Source organism: Microtus oregoni, unplaced genomic scaffold (genome assembly GCF_018167655.1).
Source record: "Microtus oregoni isolate MIOR12 unplaced genomic scaffold, Mior012 000006F_ref0000085, whole genome shotgun sequence".
Classification (NCBI taxonomy): Eukaryota; Metazoa; Chordata; class Mammalia; order Rodentia; family Cricetidae; genus Microtus; species Microtus oregoni.
In genome coordinates, this window is record NW_024543065.1 from 54684609 (window position 1) to 54707845 (window position 23237).

A 23237-nucleotide genomic window follows, 5' to 3' on the forward strand; every position below is an offset into this window, starting at 1 on the left:
CTCTCAGATGTCCAACGTCTTCTTCCCTCATCCTCCTTGGTACCTTTCTCGGTAGACCCAAAGTCTGTCCAGCCTTTCAGTCTCTACATACTAGGTCCCCACCTCTAATATCTCCTCTGGGACCCTATTTTCTCACGAAGTCCCCATTTTTTCATTGACCCTTCATCAACCCCCAAAGCCACGGGGCGCTTTCTTAGAGCTCCGCCGCCAGGAGGCAGCACCCTGGAGGTGGGGCGGGGCCGGGGTGCCCGCCTCCTCCCGCAGGGCTGAAGGGACCCCCCTCGGAGCCCGCCCACGCTAGATGAAGACGGTGGCCCCCCCATGTTCTCCTCCTGGGGCTGCCCCCGCCCCGCGCGCGCTTCCTGGGTGGGGCCGGGGCGGCTTCAAAACCCCCCGCCGCCCCAGCCGGTCCCCGCCGCCGCCGCCCTTCGTGCCCCAGGCCGTCCCCTTCCTCCTCCCGCCGCGGATCCTCCAGACAGCGAGGCCCCCGGCCGGGGCAGGGGGGACGCCCCTTCGGGGCACCCCCGGCTCTGAGCCGTCCGCGAAGCCACCTCCGCCCGAGCCGGCAAAAGAGCAGGCGAGGAGCCGTCCGAGGCCCCAGAATCTGAGTCTAGCCGCCGCCGCCGCCGCCGCCGCCACCGCGGGGAGGAGGGGGAGGAGGAGGGGGAGGAGGGACGAGCTGGTTGGGAGAAGAGGAAAAAGTTTTGAGACTTTTCCGCTGCTACTGCGAGCCGGAGACGCGGGGACCGCTTGGCGCTGCGCTGTCCCACAGAGGCAGAACCTAGGAACTCCAGACCGCCCGGCTCACCGTCGTGGAGTTCGCTCGCTACACGGCGTTCCTCAGACGCCCCTATCCCGGACCAGCCCTCGAGAGCCGCAAGCCCCGCCTCCCGCGAAGACTTCACCCCAAAACCGGGGCGCACCCCTTGCACGCCGCCCTCCCCCCAGCCTGCCTCCTGAGTCCCCCGCATCCCAGGACCCTCTCTCCCCAAGGAGGCTGATCTCCCTCAGATCTGCTGGCAGTAGCTCCCCTATTTAAGAACACTCACTTTTTGGTCCCAGAGAGAGCGTTCATCTCTTTTTTTTCCCCCGGTGGCATACTGAGACACCCTGTGTCAGAGCCTCACCGTGACTCCTGCTGCTTTCTCCCTCAACCTCAAATTACTCAGGACTCTCTGCTACCTTTCCTTGGGAGACCCCCCCCCAAACCCTGAAGGGGCGGGGCCTCCGCATCCCACCTTTGCCCGGGGTTCGCGCTCTTCGCATTGCCGCGGGGCGCCGCCTCTCCCATGCCGCCCTCGGGGCTGCGGCTACTGCCGCTTCTCCTCCCGCTCCCGTGGCTTCTAGTGCTGACGCCCGGGAGGCCAGCCGCGGGACTCTCCACCTGCAAGACCATCGACATGGAGCTGGTGAAGCGGAAGCGCATCGAAGCCATCCGTGGTCAGATCCTGTCCAAACTACGGCTCGCCAGTCCCCCGAGCCAGGGGGAGGTGCCGCCCGGCCCGCTGCCCGAGGCCGTGCTTGCTTTGTACAACAGCACCCGCGACCGGGTAGCTGGCGAGAGCGCCGACCCGGAGCCGGAGCCCGAGGCAGACTACTACGCCAAAGAGGTCACCCGCGTGCTAATGGTGGATCGCGCCAACCGTGAGCTCGGAGGGGGCCAGGGAGCCGGGAGGGAGCCCGCAGGGGGCGCCGGAGTGCAGGGGTCACTGGGAGGAAATTACCGGTAGAGGAAATTGGCTGGAGGAAGGGGACTCCTGGGGGCTCCGGGAACGAATGCATGGGTACCCCAAAGAGGATTGCGCTTAGTCTCTACCCCAGGTGCCTGGTCTCGGAGAGGAAGGGACAGTAAGCAAAAGTGGACCTCTTCTAGAGGGGAGCAAGATCGTGGGGACAGTCTTTTTTAGAAGGAACATTTGGCAGATTTTGTTGTTTTAAGTTTCTTCTTACAGTGCTTAAAAACGCAGGGCTCATTGGGTTCCCTTTTCAGAAAGGTAGAGCCCGGCTCAGGAGAATGGAAGGCGCCCAACATTTGGGAAAGGAGAGGCAGCGTGAACAGCTGACGCTAGATCGGGTCACGAGATGGAGAGAAGAGATTCAAGGACAAAAACTAGGGGATGAGGACCCTACAACTGCCAGATAAACTCTCAAATAGACTCATCTCCAGAAGGGGCCAGGCGCACGCTGGATAGGGGGAATTCGTGGAGTCACCGTGGGGTTCCAAGTGATAAGTTAACTAAAAAAGGGAAGCGAAGTTGTTGAGAGGAATCTAAAGGGAGAGGAGCAGAGAGGGTGCGGAAAATGAGCCCGGAGGTGTCACGGGTGTTTTGCTTAGGGACGTAAAAGAGCGCGCTAGCGGGCAGGCGGAGCCCAGTAGAGTAAGCGAGCGAGTCCCCAAGAAATCTAGAATACCGGGTCATTGGAAAAGAGTTATGGCGTGGGAAGATGGCCCAGCGAGGTAGGCGGGCGGGTGGAGCAGGGACACCATGCCATCCAGGCGTGAGTGGTGAGCGCCCCTCGCCTGGGCGTGGAAGGGAGTGGCTGAGCCCTAGGAGTCGAGCCCTAGGGGAGCGGCTAAAAGTTGGGGGAGAGCCTGTCTGCAAAACCCAAAAGAGAAAACCGAGTCAGTAAGGGTGAGAAAGCGCCACGTGGGTGCCACGCGTGTGGGGAGGAGCCTGCGCTTCCTGAGAGAGTAAGAGGACCCCATAGAGCTGAATCCTGGTCGGCTGTACCCCCAGAGTCCCAGTTCCTCCTGGGGAGGCTGGGGAAAACCCAGCGTCCGGCCGCCTAGCCCTCCTCCCTTCCCTTTCCTTCCCGTGCCCGGGAGGGGGGAGGCGGGGGATCGCGCGCGGAGCACGGAGCCTAGGGCGAGATGAGGCAGGTCCCGATCCCGCCCTCCGCCCTCCGTAGGCTGTTAGTCTCCCGCTCTCCTCACCCCAGCAGTGGGCGGGGATACTCACGGCCCCGCCCTGTCGGCACCCACGCGGGACCCAGGCACCTTGCATGACCCTGCAGCTTTAGGGGGCAGTAGTCCCTCCGGGTTGCACATTGCTGTACCCAGTTGTGGCTCCAGCCTAATGACACCCCTCTCTGACCACTACTTAATGTGACCCTTTCAGTGGAGAAGTCCTTCTCTCTCTCCTGAGTCTGTCCGTATTTCTTCTCATAGGCATATAGCTCTTCGGGCGTTTGCCTCCCCATTTCTCTCCCACGTAACCTACTCATCTCTATGTCAGTCCACCTCCCTCTGTGACACCCATAGTCCTTCCTGCCCCCCCTCCCCTATCTGTTTCCCCCAGCTAAGATGCTACCCTTCCTTTGAGGTTTGCTGAGTAACAACTGAACCAAGAATTGGGCCACAAGGAAGAGGTGTCTTCTGCCCTTAATAGCTGTCTGGGACGTCAACCCATCCTCGCTGCAGGAAGCCAAATGCAGTTGCCCTAGTTGATGCAGGAATTCAGGATCTTACCCCCTCGCGCCCCCAACCCAAACATCCTCTAGCCTAGGACGCCCTCTGGTGAATGGGGCTCCCATCATTCGGTCATTCGTACCTAGAAACGCCCTTCGCTGCGAACTGTGCAGGAACTGGGCTAAAGCAGGAAGTAACTTTTGACCGATGATACATGGATAATAGTAACATCACACTGGCCAGAAAGTAACAAGAGTTTAGGGATTCAGATCACAGTCGGCCAGGCATAGTGGTCCATGACTAATCCCAGCCCAAGGGAGGTGATTATTTCAAGACCATCCTTGGAGCCTGGCCGTGGTGGTGAGAGGCAGAGGCAGGAGGATCTCTGTGAGTTCGAGGCCAGCCTGGTCTACAGAGCTAGCTCCAGGACAGGCACCAAAGCTACAGAGAAACCCTGTCTTGAAAAAAGAAAAAGTTCTTAGATACATAATGACTTTGAGGATAGCCTAAGCTATGAGATCCTGTCTTCAGAAACAGTAAACAAAAAAATCAATCCCTGGAGCCAGGTGGCTTGCATCTTGTCATGTTGTGAAGTATCAATGTCTTTGTCTTTGTAAAGTGCTTTAAGTGATATCCTTACCATTTGCTGTATTTCCCTCACCCCTTTAGAAAAAAAAAAACAGAAAATATGGTCTCAGTAAATACTTCCTCAAAATACTCCTGCCTCAGCTTCCTCCGTGCTGGTTGCAGACTTGCACAGGCTAACATCCATGTTATTGATGTGTGTGTCAGATCTTTAGCTTTTGTCTCACATCTGTCTCATCTGCTCCTGTAATCCTGGAACTGGATGGTGTTTTACAGTTAAAGAGGAATTTGATCACCACAGGTTACACAGTGCATCAGTTAGGACTGTCTGGGTTTGGGTGTCAGAACTTAATGGTACCACTGTTTCTCCAAAGACTAAGGGGACACTGGCCCAGCGCTAGGGCACGTCCCTAAGGCCCACCACAAAGGGGCTGGAGGTGTGGTTCAGCAGCTGAGCTGGTAACCTAGAACCTGCCAGGGGAGGAGCTGTGGGTGTGGCTCAGTGCAGGAGCACCTGAAGCCAGCAGCTGAGAAGTGGCGGGGAGACTCTCTGATCCCCCAAACTATACCTGTGTCCCTTACACCACAACTTGGTTTTGTTTGATTTGAGACATTAGCTCTCCTGCAGCCTGGGTGGGCCAGCCTTGGCAGCTGTATGCTTGAAGGGAACTTGACAGGTGATGCTTCATGGAATGGGCAGGACTTAGCAGAGAGGAAGCAAACCCAGACAAGGAGAAACCCTCCCCCACCCCAGGTCAGCCAGCTAAAATGATCAGTGGGGGCTGGAAGGGTGGCTCAGCGGAGAAGAGCATTGGTTGCTCTTCCAGAGGGTTGCCAGAACCCACATGGCAGCTCACAGCCAGTGAGCTTCAGTTCTAGGGGATTTACATCCTCTTCCAGCCTCCACAGGCACCAAGCATGCACATTGTACACAGACACACACACACACACACACACACACACACACACACACACAGCCAAAACACCCAGGTACACAGCATACAATGAAAAGTTGAAAATTAAAGTTATCAGGTGGACCGCCGACCTGGGACTCTGCGAGTCAGGGTTCATGGCTCAGAAGCCCTGTTCCTCCCATCCTTGTCATACACCTGATGTCTTCTCCTTCTTCTCATCTAGCAATCTATGAAAAAACCAAAGACATCCCACACAGTGTATATATGTTCTTCAATACGTCAGACATTCGTGAAGCAGTGCCTGAACCCCCACTGCTGTCCCGGGCAGAGCTGCGTCTGCAGAGATTGAAGTCAAACGTGGAACAACACGTGGAACTCTACCAGGTGAGGCTTCGAGCCTGAGAGGTGGGGCACAGGCCATCAGTGCCGAGGAGTGGCCAGGTGGCCCAGTTTGAAGGCTACAGAATCTACATAGCCATTTGTAGAGGACAGAGGACAGAATGTTGAATCCTAGGGTATTTTTAAAAAACTCTTAGACTGCATGCTATTAGCTGAATTTTGGGGACTGAACTCCAAAAATGCAGAAAGAGCCAGGAGATTGATATCTGTGCTTGTATGTCTAGGATCCGTCAGTGAGGGCCTGGGGTGTGGCTTAGTGGTAGAGCCCCTGCCTAGAATCCCCCAGTGAGGGGCTGGGGTGTGGCTTAGTGGTAGAGCCCCTGCCTAGAATCCCCCAGTGAGGGGCTGGGGTGTGGCTTAGTGGTAGAGCCCCTGCCTAGAATCCCCCAGTGAGGGTTTGAGGTGTGGCTCAGTGGTAGACTGATTGCTTAGCATGACTAAAGAAAACATTAGGTTCCACCCTCAGCACAGGAAGAAAAAATGAAGAGTGAGGAAGGAAAGGAAGTTGGAGTCTTTAGAAGCACACATTTGGAATCCCAACTCTTGGAAGATGGAGGCAGGAGATCAGGAGTCCGAGGCTGGGCTGGACTACATGAGACCCTATCTCAAGGGAAAAGTGGTAATTTCACTTAACTAAACTTGAAGTTGAAGGGCTGGAGAGATGGCTCAGCAGCTGGGAGCACCTAATGCTTTTGCAGAGGATTCTGGCTCAGTTCGCGGCACCCATGCGGTGACTCAAAAGCATTAATTCCAGTTCTCGGAGTCACACGCAAGGTATGCATACACACAAGGAGACAAAACCCTTATAACACATAAAATAAAAAAAATTGAAAACTTTAAACTGAGGGGCTGGGGTGTAAATTGAATGGTAGAGTGTCTGCACAGCAAGCGGGAAGCCCCGGCTCAATCCCCAGCACTACGTAAATCAAGTGAGATGCTGCACAACTGCTGTCCCAGCACAGGGGAGATGGAAATGAGATCAAAAATTCAGGTCTAGGGACTAGAGAGATGGCTCAGCAGTTAGGAGCACTGACTGCTCTTCCAGGGAACTTGGGTTCAATTCCCAGCACCTACATGACCACTCTCAACCATCTGTAACTCTAAGATCTGACACCCTCACACACACATGCATGCATCTAATGATATATGTAGTCATACCTGGTGTCCCAGCTTCTTGGGACACAGCGGCAGGAGGATGTCCTGAACCCAAGCATTCAAGTTCAGACCAAGAAATTAAGTGTTTCAAATGCTCTTCTGGTCTCTTAGGAGTCGCTATTCCGGAGACAGGGTTTCTCTGGATAGCCCTGGCTGTCCTGGAACTCATTCTGTAGATCAGGCTGGCCTTGAACTCAGAGCTCTGCCTGCCTCTGCTTCCCAAGTGCTGGGAGTAAGGGCACGTGCCACCACTGTCTGGCCAAAAATAATATATTTTTTTAAATATTTATTTATTTATTATGTATACAATATTCTGTCTGTGTGTATGCCTGCAGGCCAGAAGAGGGCACCAGACCCCATTACAGGTAGTTATGAGCCACCATGTGGTTGCTGGGAATTGAACTCAGGACCTTTGGAAGAGCAAGCAATGCTCTTAACCCCTGAGCCATCTCTCCAGCCCCCAAAAATAATATTTTTAAGCCTGGTTGTGGTGGTGCACACCTTTTATCTCAGCACACAGGAGTTCAAGGCCAGCCTGGTCTACAGTAGTTAACTCTAGAACAGCTAGGGCTACACAGAGAGACCAGGTCTTTAAAAGAAAAAAAAAATCCACTATTGGGAAGACCATTTTGGACATACACACAATAGTAATTATAATAAAGTAATAAATAAAAACATTAATGAGAAAATTACTGCTCTCAGAGGCAGTGTGCAAACTGCCAAACCATCTTGCATTGTGGGCCATCCCAGCTGCCATGGCTGAGCATTCTAATCACCATGAAAGAAACTGAGGCCCAGAAAGGGAAAGACATGCCAATGATGAGGTGCCTCATGGTGCCTTGACCACAGCTTGGACTGTTGTTTTTTCCCCATCTGCTTTCTGCTCTTGGGGGCTATTATGAGTGTGGAACCTGCAGGGCCCATAGTGTGATGTGACCAAAGCCAGTGTCTGGGGATTGTCTAGAAGCCACCTCATGGGGACAGGCAGGATAGGGTTACTATCAGGGTCTCTGAGGGCATGGTGACACCTACCCATTCCTCTTTCTTTGTTTCCATTCAGAAATACAGCAACAATTCCTGGCGTTACCTTAGTAACCGACTGCTCTCCCCCACCGATACACCTGAGTGGTTGTCTTTTGACGTTACCACAGTCGTCCGACAGTGGCTGAACCAAGGAGGTGAGGTTGCTTGTCTGTGCCCACCTTCGGCAGGGTCACCCATTGTTTGTCTTGGCATCACCGAGCCTAACATCCCTCACCACCACACACACCTGATACTGATGTCACAGAGTACCCTAGTTAAAAAGTACCCCACAGTTCTCACCGCTCGCTCGAAGAATCGGTGATTGGTTGTGATGACCTAGACTCTGCCAGTGAGGCTAGGGACACAGCAGCTACCCAAACAGCTCACCCGCACTCCTGGTCCTTTGGGTAGTTGAAGAAGAAACGACTTCAGCTAAGTGGTGGTGACTCGGGAGAGAGCTGGAGATGAGCACTCAGGAGGTGTCCTGACTGTCTGTGTTCAAGGAGGGCTTCCAGGAGGAGGGGGCATGTGAGGTAATGTCCGTGAGATGAGCAGAAACAGTCAGGAAATGGAGATACAAGAGTAGCCTGTACCAAGGCTCTTTGGCCAGGAGAGCCTGACATGTCGATCTGTCCAGGAGGGAATCATCTTGTCCCGTCTATCCAGAGTACTTTCATCTGTCTTCCTCTCTCATCCTTAGATCCAATCAGTGCCACAGGTTTCTGTTGTGAGTGATCTGTGCTGGACGCTGTAGGGGGCATAGTCATAACCTGGGTCCTGCCATCACAAGGCCCACAGGGTCCTGGTCTGTGATGAGGAAGGCCAGAGCAGAGCCCTCCACAGAGGGGGCAGGACTGAGATGAGGGAAGCTCAGATTCAGAGAAACCCAAGGAAGTTTAGGACCTGGGAGGGCTTCCTGGATGAGAGTGCCTATGGGGAGACTCATGGTATGTGTCCTTTAGCCAGATGCATGATGGGATTGAGCAGGCTGGCACCAGGAAGGGCTTTGAAACCAGTTGGACTGAAGTTGAGAAGTATCTCTTCTCTCTCCATTGATGCTGAGTCTGAAGCATCCAGTAGGGCCCAGTACATAGTAGGAGCTTAGTATCATTTACGCATCCTCTCAAGAAATGTCTCCCACAGCCGGGCTGTGGTGGCACACGCCTTTAATCCCAGCGTGGGAGGTAGAGGGAGGCAGGATCTCTGAGTTCAAGGCCAGTCTACAGAGTGCATTCCAGGATAGCCAGGGCTACACAGAAAAGAAACGTCTTCCCTGGGCCAGTGAGGTGGCTCAGCAGGTAAAGGTGTCTGCTGCCAAGCTTAATGGCCTCAGTTCCATCCCCAGGACCCTACAAGCTGACCTCTGACCTCCATGCACACCCTGGCACATGCATACCCTCCACAATAAATAAATAAAATGGGAAAAAAATGGCCAAATGAGCAATTTAGTACCAAAAAACAACAACCAAAACAAAACAAAAAACCCTACCAGTGCAGGGTTGGAAAGCAGGCAGCTTAGGTTTACACTGTGCCTTTGCCTGTGGCCCCCTGTGTGGTCTTGGCCAGGTCACTTCCTTTTTGTGTGCCTTCCTTTCTGGCCTGTAAGAGTGAGGTGTTTGAAGATTCAAGGGCCTTCCGCAGAGTTTAGATTAGGACCCGGCACCTGCGTTAAGTGTGAACTCTTCTGCATTACCAAAATTGCTCCTGACCCTGGGTCACCGTGGATGTTTATGACTGAGGATCAGGTTTCGCAGAGCACAAAGAGAACGGACCCACAACACCGTGCATGATGGCACACAGCCTACTAAACCCTGCACTTGGGAGCCGGAGTCAAGAGGATCCGGAGTGAAGTTCAAGGTCATTCTTAGCCACATAGTGAGTTTGAGAATTTGAGGCCAGCCTAGGCTACAAAAGAGAAAGAGGGCCAGGGAGATGGTTCAGTGGGCAAGAGCTTTCACTTGCCAAGCATGAGAGCCTGAGTTCGAATCCTCCGCACCCATGTGAAACCAGGAATAGCATATGTTCGAAACCCCAGCACTGTTAGGGGTGGAGTGTAGGTGTGGAGACAGGCAGACACACAACTCTGGCCAGCTAGCCTAGCCAAAGGAGCAGGCCCAAGTTCAGAGATCTGCCTCAAAGCCGTAAAGGAGGGAGCGGTTGCGGAGGCCACCAAACACCCAGCTGTGGTCTCTGCATGTACCATACACACAAACATGCCATATGTTATCATTTTCTATCTCCAAATATGTGTGCTGTATCACACACACACACTTTTTTTTTCTTTTAAATGAAAGAAATGAAGGCAGGGGATGGGTCCCTCCCCTGAGCATGTTGTTCTGCTGAGAACAATGAAAGGCGGAAATAGTCAAGCAGAAATGTCAGAGCCTCTGCCTGCCAAGGAGAAAGTGGAGGGATGGCAGTGTGAGAGGGATGTGTCTCTTTTGGAGCCTCTGCTAGGAATTGACGGTTGAGCTGAGCCCTGAATAAGGGCAAGAAGGGGCCAGCCACTCAAAGACTAGGAGCAAGAGTGAAGTATGTGGGGTGACAACAGGAAGGAGCCCCTGGGGTTGGCAGCTTCCTGCCGGTCGGCCTCCTCCCTCAAGCTGGGTGAGTCATAACCTCAGATTCCTTCCCTCTCCCACAGACGTAATACAGGGCTTTCGCTTCAGCGCCCACTGCTCTTGTGACAGCAAAGATAATGTACTCCACGTGGAAATCAACGGTGAGCCCGATGCCTGGTGTAGTCTGTGCGAGTGTGCCTGTTGAAATCATGTATCCTTGCTCACCCACGCATCCCTCTGAGTGTGTATGTCTTTCACCCCAACATCCAAACCTAAACAGGGATCAGTCCCAAACGTCGTGGTGACCTGGGCTCTATTCAAGACATGAACCGACCCTTCCTGCTCCTCATGGCCACCCCACTGGAGAGGGCCCAACACCTACACAGCTCGAGGCACCGCAGAGCCCTGGATACCAACTACTGCTTCAGGTGAACTTCTCTGCCTTCCACTGAGGCTGCGCAGGACTGGGGCTTGACTGTAGTCTGTGGGACTGGTATGCCACCATTGATGCTTGGCTGGTGCTCTTAGCCTGAAGGGCTTGGGGACGAGTTCCTGGTTCTATAGGCAGCTGAGAGTCCTAGCATATGGGGTATTTTCTTACTGGACTGGCAGGATGAGAGAATTCAGGAAGGCTGGCACAAGAGTTTAGAAGTCTGTTGGAAGGTTGTCTTGTTGGATTTTAAGTTCTAGCTAGGTAGATTTCTGTCCTGTTGAGATTCTAATGAAAGAAGATTTATTGTGAGCAGTTGAGTGTTGACCTCAGGAAAGCAGGAGTGTTGGGATCCTAGCTTTTGGGTTTCCAATCAAAAGTGGTCTGCTTCAGGTTCCCGTGCTCCTGCAGACTGTAGTCTTTGGTGTTGGCCACTGCCGAGTGGAATGGTGGGATCTGGTATGGGGATGTTAGCGCCAAGGTGGGAAGTAGGGAAAGCCAGGATGGGAGTCTCCTGAGGGTCAGCACCCTTGATCTTGCCTGAAGAAGTTGGGAGGTTGGACTTCCTGAGATATAGGCTTAGGTGTTGGTGTGTTGGAATACGACATTGAAATACAGGACTCTGAGGAGACAAGATCTTCAAGAGTTGGAAAGAGGGGCTTCTGGAGTGCCCAAATTACTCTCAGGATGGCAAGCTGTTCCCCCTTTCTTTTTTCTTTTTTGTTTTTGTTTTTTGAGACTCGGTTTTCTCTGTAACTTTGGCGCCTGTCCTGGAACTAGCTCTGTAGTTCAGGCTGGCCTCGAACTCACAGAGATCCACCTGCCTCTGTCACCCGAGTGCTGGGATTAAAGGTGTGCTCCACCACCGCCCAGCTGGCAAGCTCTTTTTATTGGTTGTTTTTAAGTGATATTGTGTGTGTGAGTGAGTGTGTAGGGGCATCCGTGTCACATGACACTTGTGTGAAGGTCAGAGGACCATCTTTGGAACTCAGTTCTCCCCTTCCTCCATGTGTCCTCGAAGTAGAACTGAGGTGGTGGGGATCGGCAGAAAGCGCCTCTACCCGCCCAGCCGTCTTGGAGCCCTCCTTTGCTCTGTTCTGTTAGAGGCAGGGCTTCGCTGTGTGTTCCAGGCTGGCCTCGGATTCACGAATTTATCCCAGGCAGGCTTGAATTCTCTGGCTTAAAATTACAGGTGTGTACAGCCACCTGGTTCCAGAACGATGGACCCACACGAAGCTTCAATGCTGCAGATGTGAGGAAGTTGAAATGCTTGCTCCTCGAAGGTTGAAATCCAGGGTGGGAGTGTTGAGAGCAGTGAGCTGACCTGGCCGTTCCCTGCTTGAGATTGCACGGTTGTGTTCCATGTCAGCCCTCGGCATCTTCAACACCTACTGCCATCAGCCTTCACATAGGAGCAGATAGAAGTTCTGACAGATTAATAATAATTAATCTTGACAATTAATTAACAGGTAGCTCTGTGAGCTCTGTTCCTCCACACTAGAGAGCAAACCTAGGAAATCATGAAAATCTCTCTCTGTCCCTTCCTCCCTCCCTCCCTGCCTCCCTCTCTCTCTATGCTCATATATATGTATATATTTATACATACATAGATAAATATATATACAAATACATATATCCATTTGTTCTGCCTATGCCCGATGTCTGTGTGGACCCTGGAAAACTCAAGTTTTCATGCACAGTAACCCCTTTCTTCACCCAGCCCTGTCCCCCGCTGTGACAACCCATTGTGTACAAAAGAACACAGTGCCATTTAGGAAGGTTTGCCAGATAGAACAACCATGATCTGATGGGTACTGTAGCTGCCACTACCATGTTTCTCTGAAACAGAGGGCAGATGAACATTAAGCTGTACCACAGGTATGCACCCAGCAGAACACAGGTGGCGGAAACCTTGTCAGTTTCTTCAGCAAACACAGTACAAAGAATGGGGGGATATATCGTCAACAGCACTGGAAGAGAGGAGGAGAGGTAGAGAGAGGAGGGGGGAGAAAAAGAAAGGGAAAAGAGACATACTGTATGGGACCTTTTGGGAACTGTGAACTTTGAGTAGTATTTGATTTTTAGTAAGTTCCTTTTAAATTCGTATCTAGAATTTTATTGTTGTTGCTGCTTTTTAAGGGAACTCAGCACCTTATACATGACAGGGAAGTACTCTGCCACTGAACCACACCCCAGCTCCTCACTGGGGGATTCTAGGCAGGGGCTCTACCACTGAGCCACACTCCAGCCCCTCATTGGGGGATTCTAGGCAGAGCTAGAGCCACTGAGCATATTGATTTGTACTTTTGACTCAGGTTAACATTTTAAAATATTCTACAAAAGCCAAATAAACAAATGAAAAGAACACAGGGGCAGAATGGAAGTAGGTAGAATGAAATTAGCTACAAGTTGGCTACTGTTGACACAATTGTGAGCATGGGAACTGTTAAGAATCCATAATCCAACTGGGCAGTGGTGGCACATGCCTTTAATCCCAGTATTTGGGAGGCAGAGGCAAGTAGATCTCTGTGAGTTCGAGGCCAACCTGGTCTACAGAGTGAGTTCCTGGACAACTAGGGCTACGCAGAGAAACCCTGACTCGAAAAAACAAGAAAAAAAAATCCATAATTCAGAAGTCCAAAATCTAGCTAGCTGGCCATGGTGGACACCACTATACCAATAGCACTGGGAAGTAGAGGCAGCAAAGGAGGGTTCCAAGTCATTGGTAGTTATCTAGTGTGTTTGGGGCAGCCAGACTACGTTAGACCCTGCATCGAAAAGGGCGGGGCATCTGGAGAGCTGGCTCAGCAGTTAAGAGCTTGAGGACCCACATTCAGCTCTCAGCATCCACATGGTGACTCATAACGATCCCTAACTTGTCCCAGGGCATCTAATTCCTTCTTCTGGCCTCTGTGGGCACTGTACATATGGGGTGCACACACATTCGTGCAGGTAAACACTCATATGTGTAAAAATGTTCTTACAGAGCCAGGTTTGGGGCCACATATCTCTAATCCCACACTCAGCAGGCAGAGTCTTCATTTGAGTTTGAGGCCAGCCTGGTCTACATGGAAAATGTCAGGATGCCATGTGAAGAGCCTGTCTCATAAAATATGAATAATAATAACATTAAAATAAATGGGGGTTGCAGGAGGAGGGTACTTAACTTCGATAAAGTCTGTGTAAATATCCCGTATCCCAAAACGTTGTCCAATCTGAACAGCTTCTTCTGGTCGAGTGTTCAGTTCACACTGTAACAGTCTGCAGACTGGCGAGGGATTGAGCAACGCCTAGGACTGCCTTCCAGGAAGTCCCGGTGTGCCATGGTCACCAGGAGAGCACCCGTGGTTCAGCAGGAATGCACAGGTTGAGCCCACAGGGACCTCAGTGTTTAGTGTTGCTGTGGATTCTGTGGCTCTTGTCCTGGGGTTCGCTCGTGGTCACCTCCCTTTTAGCCACATTGACCTGTGTGTCTCTTCCCGGAATTTGTCCCTGTGGAACACTTATGTATATCCTCCGATGCTTTCTTTTTTATTGTTTGAAATAAGGTCTCCCTGTGGAGCCCTGTCTGGTTGGAAACTGCCTGCGTGGACCAGGCTGGCTTCAGACTCTCAGAGATCCTTGCATTTCTGCTGCTCATTACTGAGATTATGGTTGTGCACAGCCATGCCTTCCCAGGGTACATGTTCTTTTTTAGTAGGCCAAATTTTAGTGGATTTTGTTTGTTTTGTTTTCTGAGACAGGGTTTCTCTGTGTAGTCTTGGCTGTCCTTGAACTCGCTTTGTAGACCAAGTTGGCCTCGAACTCACAGAGATCTGCCTGCCTCTACCTCGTGAGTGCTGGAATTGTACACTGTCACTGCCTGGGCAAATTTTTAGTTTTTATTTACTTTATTTTTGTGACTTTATTTTACATGCATGGATGTTTTGTCTGCATGGATGTATGTTCACTGCATGTATTCATGGTGCCCACAGGGGCCAGAAGAGGGCGCTGCATCCTCTGGAGCTGGAGTTACAGAGGGTTGTGAGCCTCCAAGTGGGAGCTGGTAATTGAACCCAGGTCCTCTGTAATAACAGTCACTGCACTTAACCATTGAGCCATCTCCCAGTCCCTTTCCCACATTTTAGAATTAATTTTCAGGTGTCATGAAGCCTGCATTTTCCTTCTTGGAGTTATTTTATTCTGATTCTAAAAACAGTCACCAGCTCTTGCTGAGAATTTGGAAAATCCAGAAAGCCATCGCACTCCTGGGCATAAAAACCCACTGTCCGCATTTTAATACATGTTCTGCTAGCAGTTTTATTTGTGATGGAATTTAAATTATACTATACCTGTATCTTTACATGATACATGCCATTACACAGATGCTAAAGTGTTCAGATGCTGGTCAGCCTGGGCTACATGAAGTCTGAGCCAACCTAGGCTACATGATATGATCTTGTTTTAACTATCCTCCTTCTTTTGGGGATCATGCAGAGTGATGTGGTAATTGCCTGTAATCCAAGAATTTGGGAGGTTAAGGCAGGATTATAAGGAGTTCAAGGCTAGCCTGGTGTACATCACAAAACCCAGTCTGAAGAATGAAAGACTGCCCAGCACCCAGGAGACAAGAGACGGGTGGGTCTCTGGAGTTTGAGGCCAGCTCGGTGTACATAGTGAGTTCCAGGACAGCCAGGGTTACATAGAAAGTCTCTCTTTCAAAAAATAGTAGTAATATTTATTGGCCAACTTATGTACCCAGCATTTGCTTAACATCCATAGTTTAAGAGACACTTTCCCAGCCAGGTGGTGGTGGCACACACCAGCCTGGTCTGCAGAACTAGTACTAGACAACCAAGGCTACACAGAAGAAACCTCGTCTCAGGAAAAAAAAGAGAGAGAGAGAAAGACAGTTTCCTATGATGAGAGGCAGACAGACAATCATTGTTAAAAACAATGCTGAAAAATTCTGGGGGGCTGGAGATATGGCTTAGAGGATAAGAGCACTGACTGCTCTTCCAGAGGTCCTGAGTTCGATTCCCAGCAACCACATGGTGGCTCACAACCATCTGTAATGAGATCTGGTGCCCTCTTCTGGTACACAGGGATACATGCAGGGAGAATATTGTATATATAATATAAATAAATCTTTAAAAAAAAAAAAAGAAAGAAAGAAAAATTCTGGGAAGGAAAATAAGTCTGGTGGAGAGGCCAGGTTAGAAGCCAGGCCAGAAAGAGTGAATATCATAAGCCAAGTGCGGAGGCATGCACTTGTGATCCCAGCACTTGAGAGGCAAAGGCAGGAGGATCAAGAGTTCAGGGTCAGCTTTGGCTACAAAGGGACTTGTAGTCCAGTCTTGACTACGTGAAAACCTGTCTCAGAAAAGACAAACAAAAGAAATACTGGGAATCCTGGTGGTGGTGATGGTGGTGGTGGTGCAGACCTTTAATCCCCAGCACTCAGGAGCCAGAGGCAGGGCTTTCTAAATTTGAGGCCGGCCTGGTCTACTGTGTGAGTTTCAGGACAGCAAGGGCTATCCAGAGAAACCCTATCTTAGGAGAGAGAGAGAGACAGAGAGAGAGAGACAGAGAGAGACAGAGAGAGAAGAAGGAGGAGGAGGAGGAAGAGGAGAGATATCAATAATTTGGGACTATTTAATTTTCCTATTCTGATTAAGATTGTTTTATGGGCCGGGCGTTGGTGGCGCACGCCTTTAATCCCAGCACTCGGGAGGCAGAGGCAGGCGGATCTCTGTGAGTTCGAGACCAGCCTGATCTACAGAGCTAGTTCCAGGACAGGCTCCAAAGCCGCAGAGAAACCCTGTCTCGAAAAACCAAAAAAAAAAAAAAAAAGAAAAGAAAAGATTGTTTTATGGTGGAAATTTCAAATGTAGACAGAAGCAACAGAGGTAACATAATCTTCCAGCTTCCAACATTATCATGATTTTTGACCCACTTCAAATCTGGACAGTTTGGGGCTGGAGAGATTGCTCAGCAGTTAAGAGCACTGGCTCTTCTTCCAGAGGACCTGGGTTCAGTTCTTGGCACCCCACACAGTCACTTACAAGGATAACATCTATATCTCCAGTTCCAGGGGACCTGATGCCCTCTTCTGGCCTCCTTGAGAATTATACACACATGGTTCACATAAACTTACATAGGCACACACATACACTAATAAAAATGAATACATAAATCTTTAAAATATAGAAAAAGTTGGACGTGGTGGCACACATGCCTTTAATCCCACCACTTGGGAGGCAGAAGCAGATGCATCCCTGAATTTGAGGCCATGCTGGTCTTCAGAGCGAATCTGGTGACAGCCAGGGCTACGCAGAGAAACCCAACTCAAAACAACACCAAAGACCATACAGAAATTCATATTTTCTTGTAATAGTCAGAGCATTAGATCCCCAGGATTGAATTGAAAAATTGTTTCGATGGACACTCTGGATGGTGGTGAGCAAGGCCTATCAAAGAGGGCTGTGTTGATTTGTGTAATTGATACTCACTGAACATCCGTTGCATGCCAGGCACTATTTCAGGATTTAAGTCTCCCTGGTGATTGACAGTTGAGCTGCGGTGGAAAAAACACGTCATTATATATTGGTTTATTTGTTTGTTTTCAGGCAGGGTCTCGCCCTGTGGCTGTAGCTGGCCTAGGACTTCCAGAGATTCCCTCCTGCCTCTATGGTAGGATTAAAGGCACACACCACCATGCATGAGTTTATTTTCACGTTTTATTATTTCATTTTATGTGAGTGCACACAAGTACCATGGTGCACCTGAGGAGGGCAGAGGACCACTTTATGGAACCTATTCACTCCTTCCATGTTCATGTGGGTTTGGGGAATCGCGCTTAGTTCATCAGGTTTTCAAGGCAGTCTTCTCTTATCTGCATCCTGTCAACACTGAGCCAAACTTAAATGAAGCAGAGGGGGAAGGCAGAGTGGGCATATCTGCAAAGAAGAAGCTAGGCAGACAGCATGTGCCAAGGCCCTGAGGTGGGACCGACTGTGTTTTGACTTTTTGAGACACAGTCTCACATAGCTGGCGCTAACCTCAAATTTGCTATGTATCCAAAGAGGACCTTGGACTTCTCATCATCCTGCCTTACCTCTCAAGTGCTGGGATTATAAGTGTGTGTTCCCACGCTGGCTAGGCCAGTGTCTGGGGACTAGAGAGGAAGCCTGTGTGGCTGATGACGTGGGTGAGAGGAGGCTGAGGGAAGCCAGTTCTGGCGCACCTGTGACTCATGGTGATAACTTAGGCCTTTGCTATAAATGGGACAGAGCCACGTCTGGGACAGAAGAGTGATGTGACAAGCTGTGGCGAGTGAAGGCCTCTGAAGGCAGCGGTCATCCGGCGTCACGGCCTCACAGAGTAGTGGTTCGGTAAACATTGGTTGTACAAATAGGACATGTCAGCACACGTGGGGTCCTGGGATTACACTTCTGTGCTCCGTGTGTGGATGTGACATGATTTATGACGTCTCCCATGTGCGTGCTCTTGGGGTTTCTTAGTGCCTGTTGTGAGCCAAGTTGGGAAGGGCTTCCGCAGCTGCCTGGATGGTTGCTCTCCGCAGCAGCCTGGATGGTTGCTCTCCGCAGCAGCCTGGATGGTTGCTCTCTGTGTTGCTGTCGTCACAGGGATCCTGGGGAGGCTGAGCTGAGGGCAGCCTAGGGTGCAGCACATGGACAGGCTGGAGAGGCAGCGTGTCTCTCCCTGCTCTCCTCTTCTTCTTCTTCTTCTTCTTCTTCTTCTTCTTTCTTTTTCTTTTTTGGTTTTGTGAGACAGAGTTTCTCGGTAGCTTTGGAGCCTGTCCTGGAATTAGCTCTTGTAGATCAAGCTGGCCTCGAACTCACAGAGATCCCCCTGCCTCTGCCTACTGAGTACTGGGATTAAAGGCGTGCACCACCACCGCCCGGCCTGTCCCTGCTCTTGACTTGCATTCCTCCTGCCCACAGCTCCACTGAGAAGAACTGCTGTGTGCGACAGCTGTACATTGACTTTCGGAAGGACCTGGGCTGGAAGTGGATCCATGAGCCCAAGGGCTACCATGCCAACTTCTGTCTGGGGCCCTGTCCCTACATTTGGAGCCTGGACACACAGTACAGCAAGGTGGGTCTGACTCATGATACAGGATGGAGCAAAGGCTGGAGTGGTAGGGAGAGAAAGAGATTGGACCAGTGTGGGTCAGCAGCATAGGGTGAAAGAGAAACAAACAAGACAGAAATAGGCAGGGATGGGGACCGATGACAAATAAGAGAGACAAAGAGATGAAGCAATGGGAAGAGAAAAATGGGAGAGACAGATAGAAATAGATTGGGAAAGATAGGGAGACAGATGGAAGTTGGGGAGAGACACAGATGGGGAGACTCAGAGATAAGAGACACAGAAATGTCGAGATACTAATGGGAAGAATCTGTGGACCCCGATCATGACCCTGACCCGCCCGCAGGTTCTTGCCCTCTACAACCAACACAATCCGGGTGCTTCGGCGTCACCGTGCTGTGTGCCACAGGCGCTGGAGCCACTGCCCATCGTGTACTACGTGGGTCGCAAGCCCAAGGTGGAGCAGCTGTCCAACATGATTGTGCGCTCCTGCAAATGCAGCTGAGGTCCCGCCCCGCCACGCCCCGCCCCTCCCGGCAGGCCCGGCCCCGCTCCCCGCCCCTCCCGCAGCGCTCGGGGGCCCGTATTTAAGTACACCTGCACCCCTGCTAAGCCCACCCTTAATGGGGGTGTCCATTAAAGATGAGAGAGGACTGGTAGTCTCCGTGTCATTGGGCACCCGATTGCGTCTCCCTCCTTACTGAGGCTCCTGCGCATCGTCCCACCACCCTGTGCCGCTGCCTCCAGTTCTTAACGAAAACCCCAGGGTTCCAAGTGGGCAATGCCGGCGCCCAGAGGGAAACTCTATTAAACTAGACTCGGGGATCGAGTTCGGTTGGCGCTGTTCACAGTGTCTTATACCTCGGACCATTCGCTGAGACAATCCCGGAGAACCTGAGTTCCTGCAGTTGCCTGGGATAAGGGTGAAGAACTGTTAAAAACGCTGGTTCCACGGGTTGTGGTGGTCCACATGACGAGTCCCAGAACTCCGGAGGCAGAGGCAGGGGAATCTTTGAGTTTGACACTAGCCAGGGCTCTATGGTGAGATCCTGTCTCTAGTGGCAAACTACTGGTTCAAAGTGGGACGTGTGGTACCTGAAATGCCAGCACCAGGAAGGCAGGAGGACCTGGGTTCTCAGACTGCATCTCAACAAAATTCAGAGGGGGTGGTGACTATGTGGCAGTGTGCAAAGACACTTTTGGGGGAGAGACAGCTCCCAGGAGGAAGTGGTATTTGAGACTTGAAGGAATTTAGGGGAGACATGGGGGTACATTCTTGGAAGACCAGAAGTGACAACCACTTTGGGGTGTGCCACCAAGTGAGGAAAGAGACCATTGGTGACCAGAGGAGAACAAGGGAAAGGTGTTAGGTGCTGAGTCAGATGCGAGCCAGCGGGTGACAGTTCTCCTACACCTCAGGTGTGTGGCTGTCCTCCCTGGTTCACAGCAGACTTCCCATGGCCTAAGGGAGCAGGGGTTGGCAGACTTTGGCCCAAAGCCCACGTCAGCCGACAGCCTGTTTCTGTAAATAAGTTCTGCTGGCCCACAGCCACACTCGCTCCTTCCTCCACAAACTGTCTGCAGCCATGTAGCCGCCTCTGTAGCACAGCCCAGTGTACACAGGGCCAAAAATACCACCTGGTTCCTCAGAAGAACTTTTCTGGGATGGGTGTGGTGATACATGCCTGTAGATTTGGCAGGAGGCAGAGGCAGGAGGATCACTGCAAGTTCAAAGCCAACCAGAATGAGATCATACGGAGAGTCTTGACTCAGTATTTCCCATTCTCTCCAAAACCTTGTCTTTTTTGGTGGGGACTGTTTGCTTTTTACAGATCGAAGTCCCAACCTGCAGGAGCCCTTAGTTTTTTAAAGCCATAGAGCTAGTGAGTGGCAGAGCTGGGATTTGAACCCATGGTCTGCACATGTACCTAAGACTGCTTTCTTGATCATACCAAGAATAAAGGACCCCAAAAGAACTTGGGGGACATGGAAGCGTGAGCATTACCAGATGATCTAAGATACTGAATTCAGGGGCTCAGTTTCTGGTAAGTCATTGAGAGAAAACTTGAGGGGGGAGGCATGTGGTGTGAGCATAACCTTGGGAAAATTATCTAGGCAAGAAATAGCCGTGGCCTGCGCCCTGTACTGTCTCGTCCCTTCCTGTCTGCTGCGGTGAGCTTGTGAGCTCTTCCTGCTTCCTCTTTCCCCATCTACTCTCCTCCTTTCACTGCCCCTACCCTCTGCCTTTCTCAGGCCCCCAGGACTTCTGGGCTTGCTTTTCACTCAGGGAATGTCCAGGAGGGGGGTGGATGGAGGGCAGAGCCTCTGCTCTGAAGCTGACAGTCCTGAGACCGGGTAAGTCGGCCCTAGGCCTCCTGGCCTCTGCCCATTCTGGGTATGAGAGCCTCAAGGACCAGGTTGGACTTGGTTTGGTGGCAGGACTGCAGGACGAGCTCACTCTGCAAGGACATTTACCATCGCCACTAGTTCACACCACTGAGGCCTGGCCCCAGGAGGGGGAGACATAAGCAAGGACACACATTGTTGGCACTGGAGCCCCTCAACCACTAAACACTCCCACCACCTCCAGCAGAAGCCAAAATAGGAACGGTGTCCCACAGCCACACCAAACATTCACCTCTCAGGACTGGTGACACGCGGATTCTGACACCTGGCCGTGGTCATAGACCACACATGCACAGACTATAAACAGCCCAGCCCCGGAGCATCACAGGGACATGGCATAAAGAGAGAGTTTGAAAGAAAAGGCCATCACAGGGCCATGGTTCCACCACATGCCAGACAGATTCACAGAGTCACATGCACCAGACACACACCACAGCGTCAGAGCCCTTTTGGGAAACAACCCCCCCCCCCCAGCAGTTACACAAACATCCTCCACGGGGTCATGGTCATTGCGTGACCCATCACAAATCCACTCATACCACACACACTGAGGTTTTTATACACGTCACAACCCCTACTAGACTACCAACAGGTCACAGCTACCGTCTGGCACCCTTCACACACACCCACTTGCCTGGGGAGTCCCAAGTGGCCTCACAGACTCAGACACAGTCACACCCAGGATCCCAGACGTAGCAGCTCCCACGCACCCAGACACACCCCCAGGCTTCCCAAGCCATTACACCAGCCCTTCACCCTGGAGCCTGCCTGCTGGCTGTGCCCCATGCCCTGCCCAACTGCCTGTTGCTCTTAGGCAGGCCTGGCTGCTGGCAGTCATGGGGGAGGGTAATTTGCAGACTCAGCACCTTTGCTGGCCCTTGCACTGCCCTGATGCCCTGGCACTTGGGCTCAACGGGTTGCCTGACCCAGCAGAGCTGGGACTACCCAGAACATCTATCTCAAGCAGGATAGGGCACAGGGTCGCCAGGTAGCTAAGCCCTTAGGCAGCTGGGGCTTGGGGGAAGCTGTGGAGGGAGCCCGGGTTCCGGCTGGATTCCCAGTTTCCTGTCCAGCTTCTAGAGCAGGAAGCAGCCAAGGAGGCCTGCACAGGCCTTCCTGCTCCCTCCTAGACCTACTGGGTCTGGATGAACGGGGGAGGGGAAGGGAGACAGGAACAGATTCCCCTTGAAGCCTAGTACCCAGGCATACGCTGTACCAATGTGTTTCTGGTGTGTCCTTATAAGTGTTCTGAGTGTGGACACACGTGCTCCCTTCCCTCCCCCCTTTGTCTGTCTGTCTGTCTGGACAGCATGGCATTGTCAGTTTGGGGTGTGTATTGCCAGTGTGTGTTCTGCTCGGCGTTTGTGGCTAGGGCCACATTTCTGCTGCGTATCTGCTGCTGGACAAGCTGGGGTACTTTCTGTGGGTTCTCTGCTGGCACTGTTTGCGGGTGAGAGGGCATACCAGTGGGTTGCCTATCTGGAACGAGTTTCGAGTCTGATCCCCCCCGCCCCAAGCAGCTTCACAGTTCTCTGGGTGTAAATTTTTGCAGTTAGTGTCAGTTCTACTTGGAATCGGGGTGTTTTTTTGCATGTTTGTGGGTCTGTGAGGATTTTTTGGAAAGGTGTTGTGTGTTTTACATGCGCTGTTTCTGATGATGCTAGTCACCAGTGTGTGTGCCTTGTGGGAGGGTGATTTGGGGGTTACAACTATGTGTGTGTTAGTTATACATATGGGGGGCATAAGTATATGTGAGTGCTGCTTCTGGTGGCGGTCCGAGGCGTCAGAGTCCCCTGACAGGTTAATAGTGAGCTTTACCCGACATGGGTGCTGAGGACAGAACCCAGGTCCTCTTGGAAGAACTGTAACCGTCCGGCCCATGGCTGAGAACAGAACCCAGATCCTCTGGAAGAACTGTGAGCCATCTCTCTGGCCCACGGCGAGTGCAGAAGTTCAGGCATGAGGTGTGCTGGGAAATCTCTGTAGCCTCAGGGTCACGTGTAGCCTGGGCTGGCTTTGAACTTGAACTCCTAGTTGTCTCACTTCTCTCTGTAGAAGGCTGGCAGTGCGCGTTTCATACAGATTTGAGGATGAAGCCCCAGGCAAGCACTGTACCAAGTCACACTCCCAGCCCAGAGGGCAGCATTTTGTGATTAGAGTGTTTTGTTCATGGTCCAACACATATTTCAGTTTGTACTCGCGGTGAGTCTCAGACACACTGTGGCCCTTGGTGTCTGTGTGAGCGGTCATAGTGGGCTCTG

The 23237-nt window shown here is 51.7% G+C and overlaps 1 protein-coding gene across 1 annotated transcript; it reads left to right on the forward strand.

Moving 5' to 3' along the window:
- The first annotated feature begins 420 nt into the window (after nt 1-420).
- Tgfb1 (transforming growth factor beta 1) lies at nt 421-19223 on the forward strand. The gene is made up of 7 exons (XM_041653847.1): nt 421-1644; nt 5132-5292; nt 7523-7640; nt 10130-10207; nt 10327-10474; nt 18423-18576; nt 18917-19223. The coding sequence occupies exons 1-7, from the start codon at nt 1290-1292 to the stop codon at nt 19073-19075; spliced, it is 1173 nt and encodes a 390-aa protein (XP_041509781.1). The 5' UTR covers nt 421-1289; the 3' UTR covers nt 19076-19223.
- Nucleotides 19224-23237: the final 4014 nt, after the last annotated feature.

Coding starts and splice junctions, on each gene's coding strand:
- Tgfb1 (XM_041653847.1), top strand. CDS start 1,290: ATGCCGCCCTCGGGGCTGCGGCTACTGCCGCTTCTCCTCCCGCTCCCG. Junction 5,293..7,522: donor AACACGTGGAACTCTACCAG/GTGAGGCTTCGA, acceptor GTTTCCATTCAG/AAATACAGCAACAATTCCTG. Junction 18,577..18,916: donor TGGACACACAGTACAGCAAG/GTGGGTCTGACT, acceptor ACCCGCCCGCAG/GTTCTTGCCCTCTACAACCA.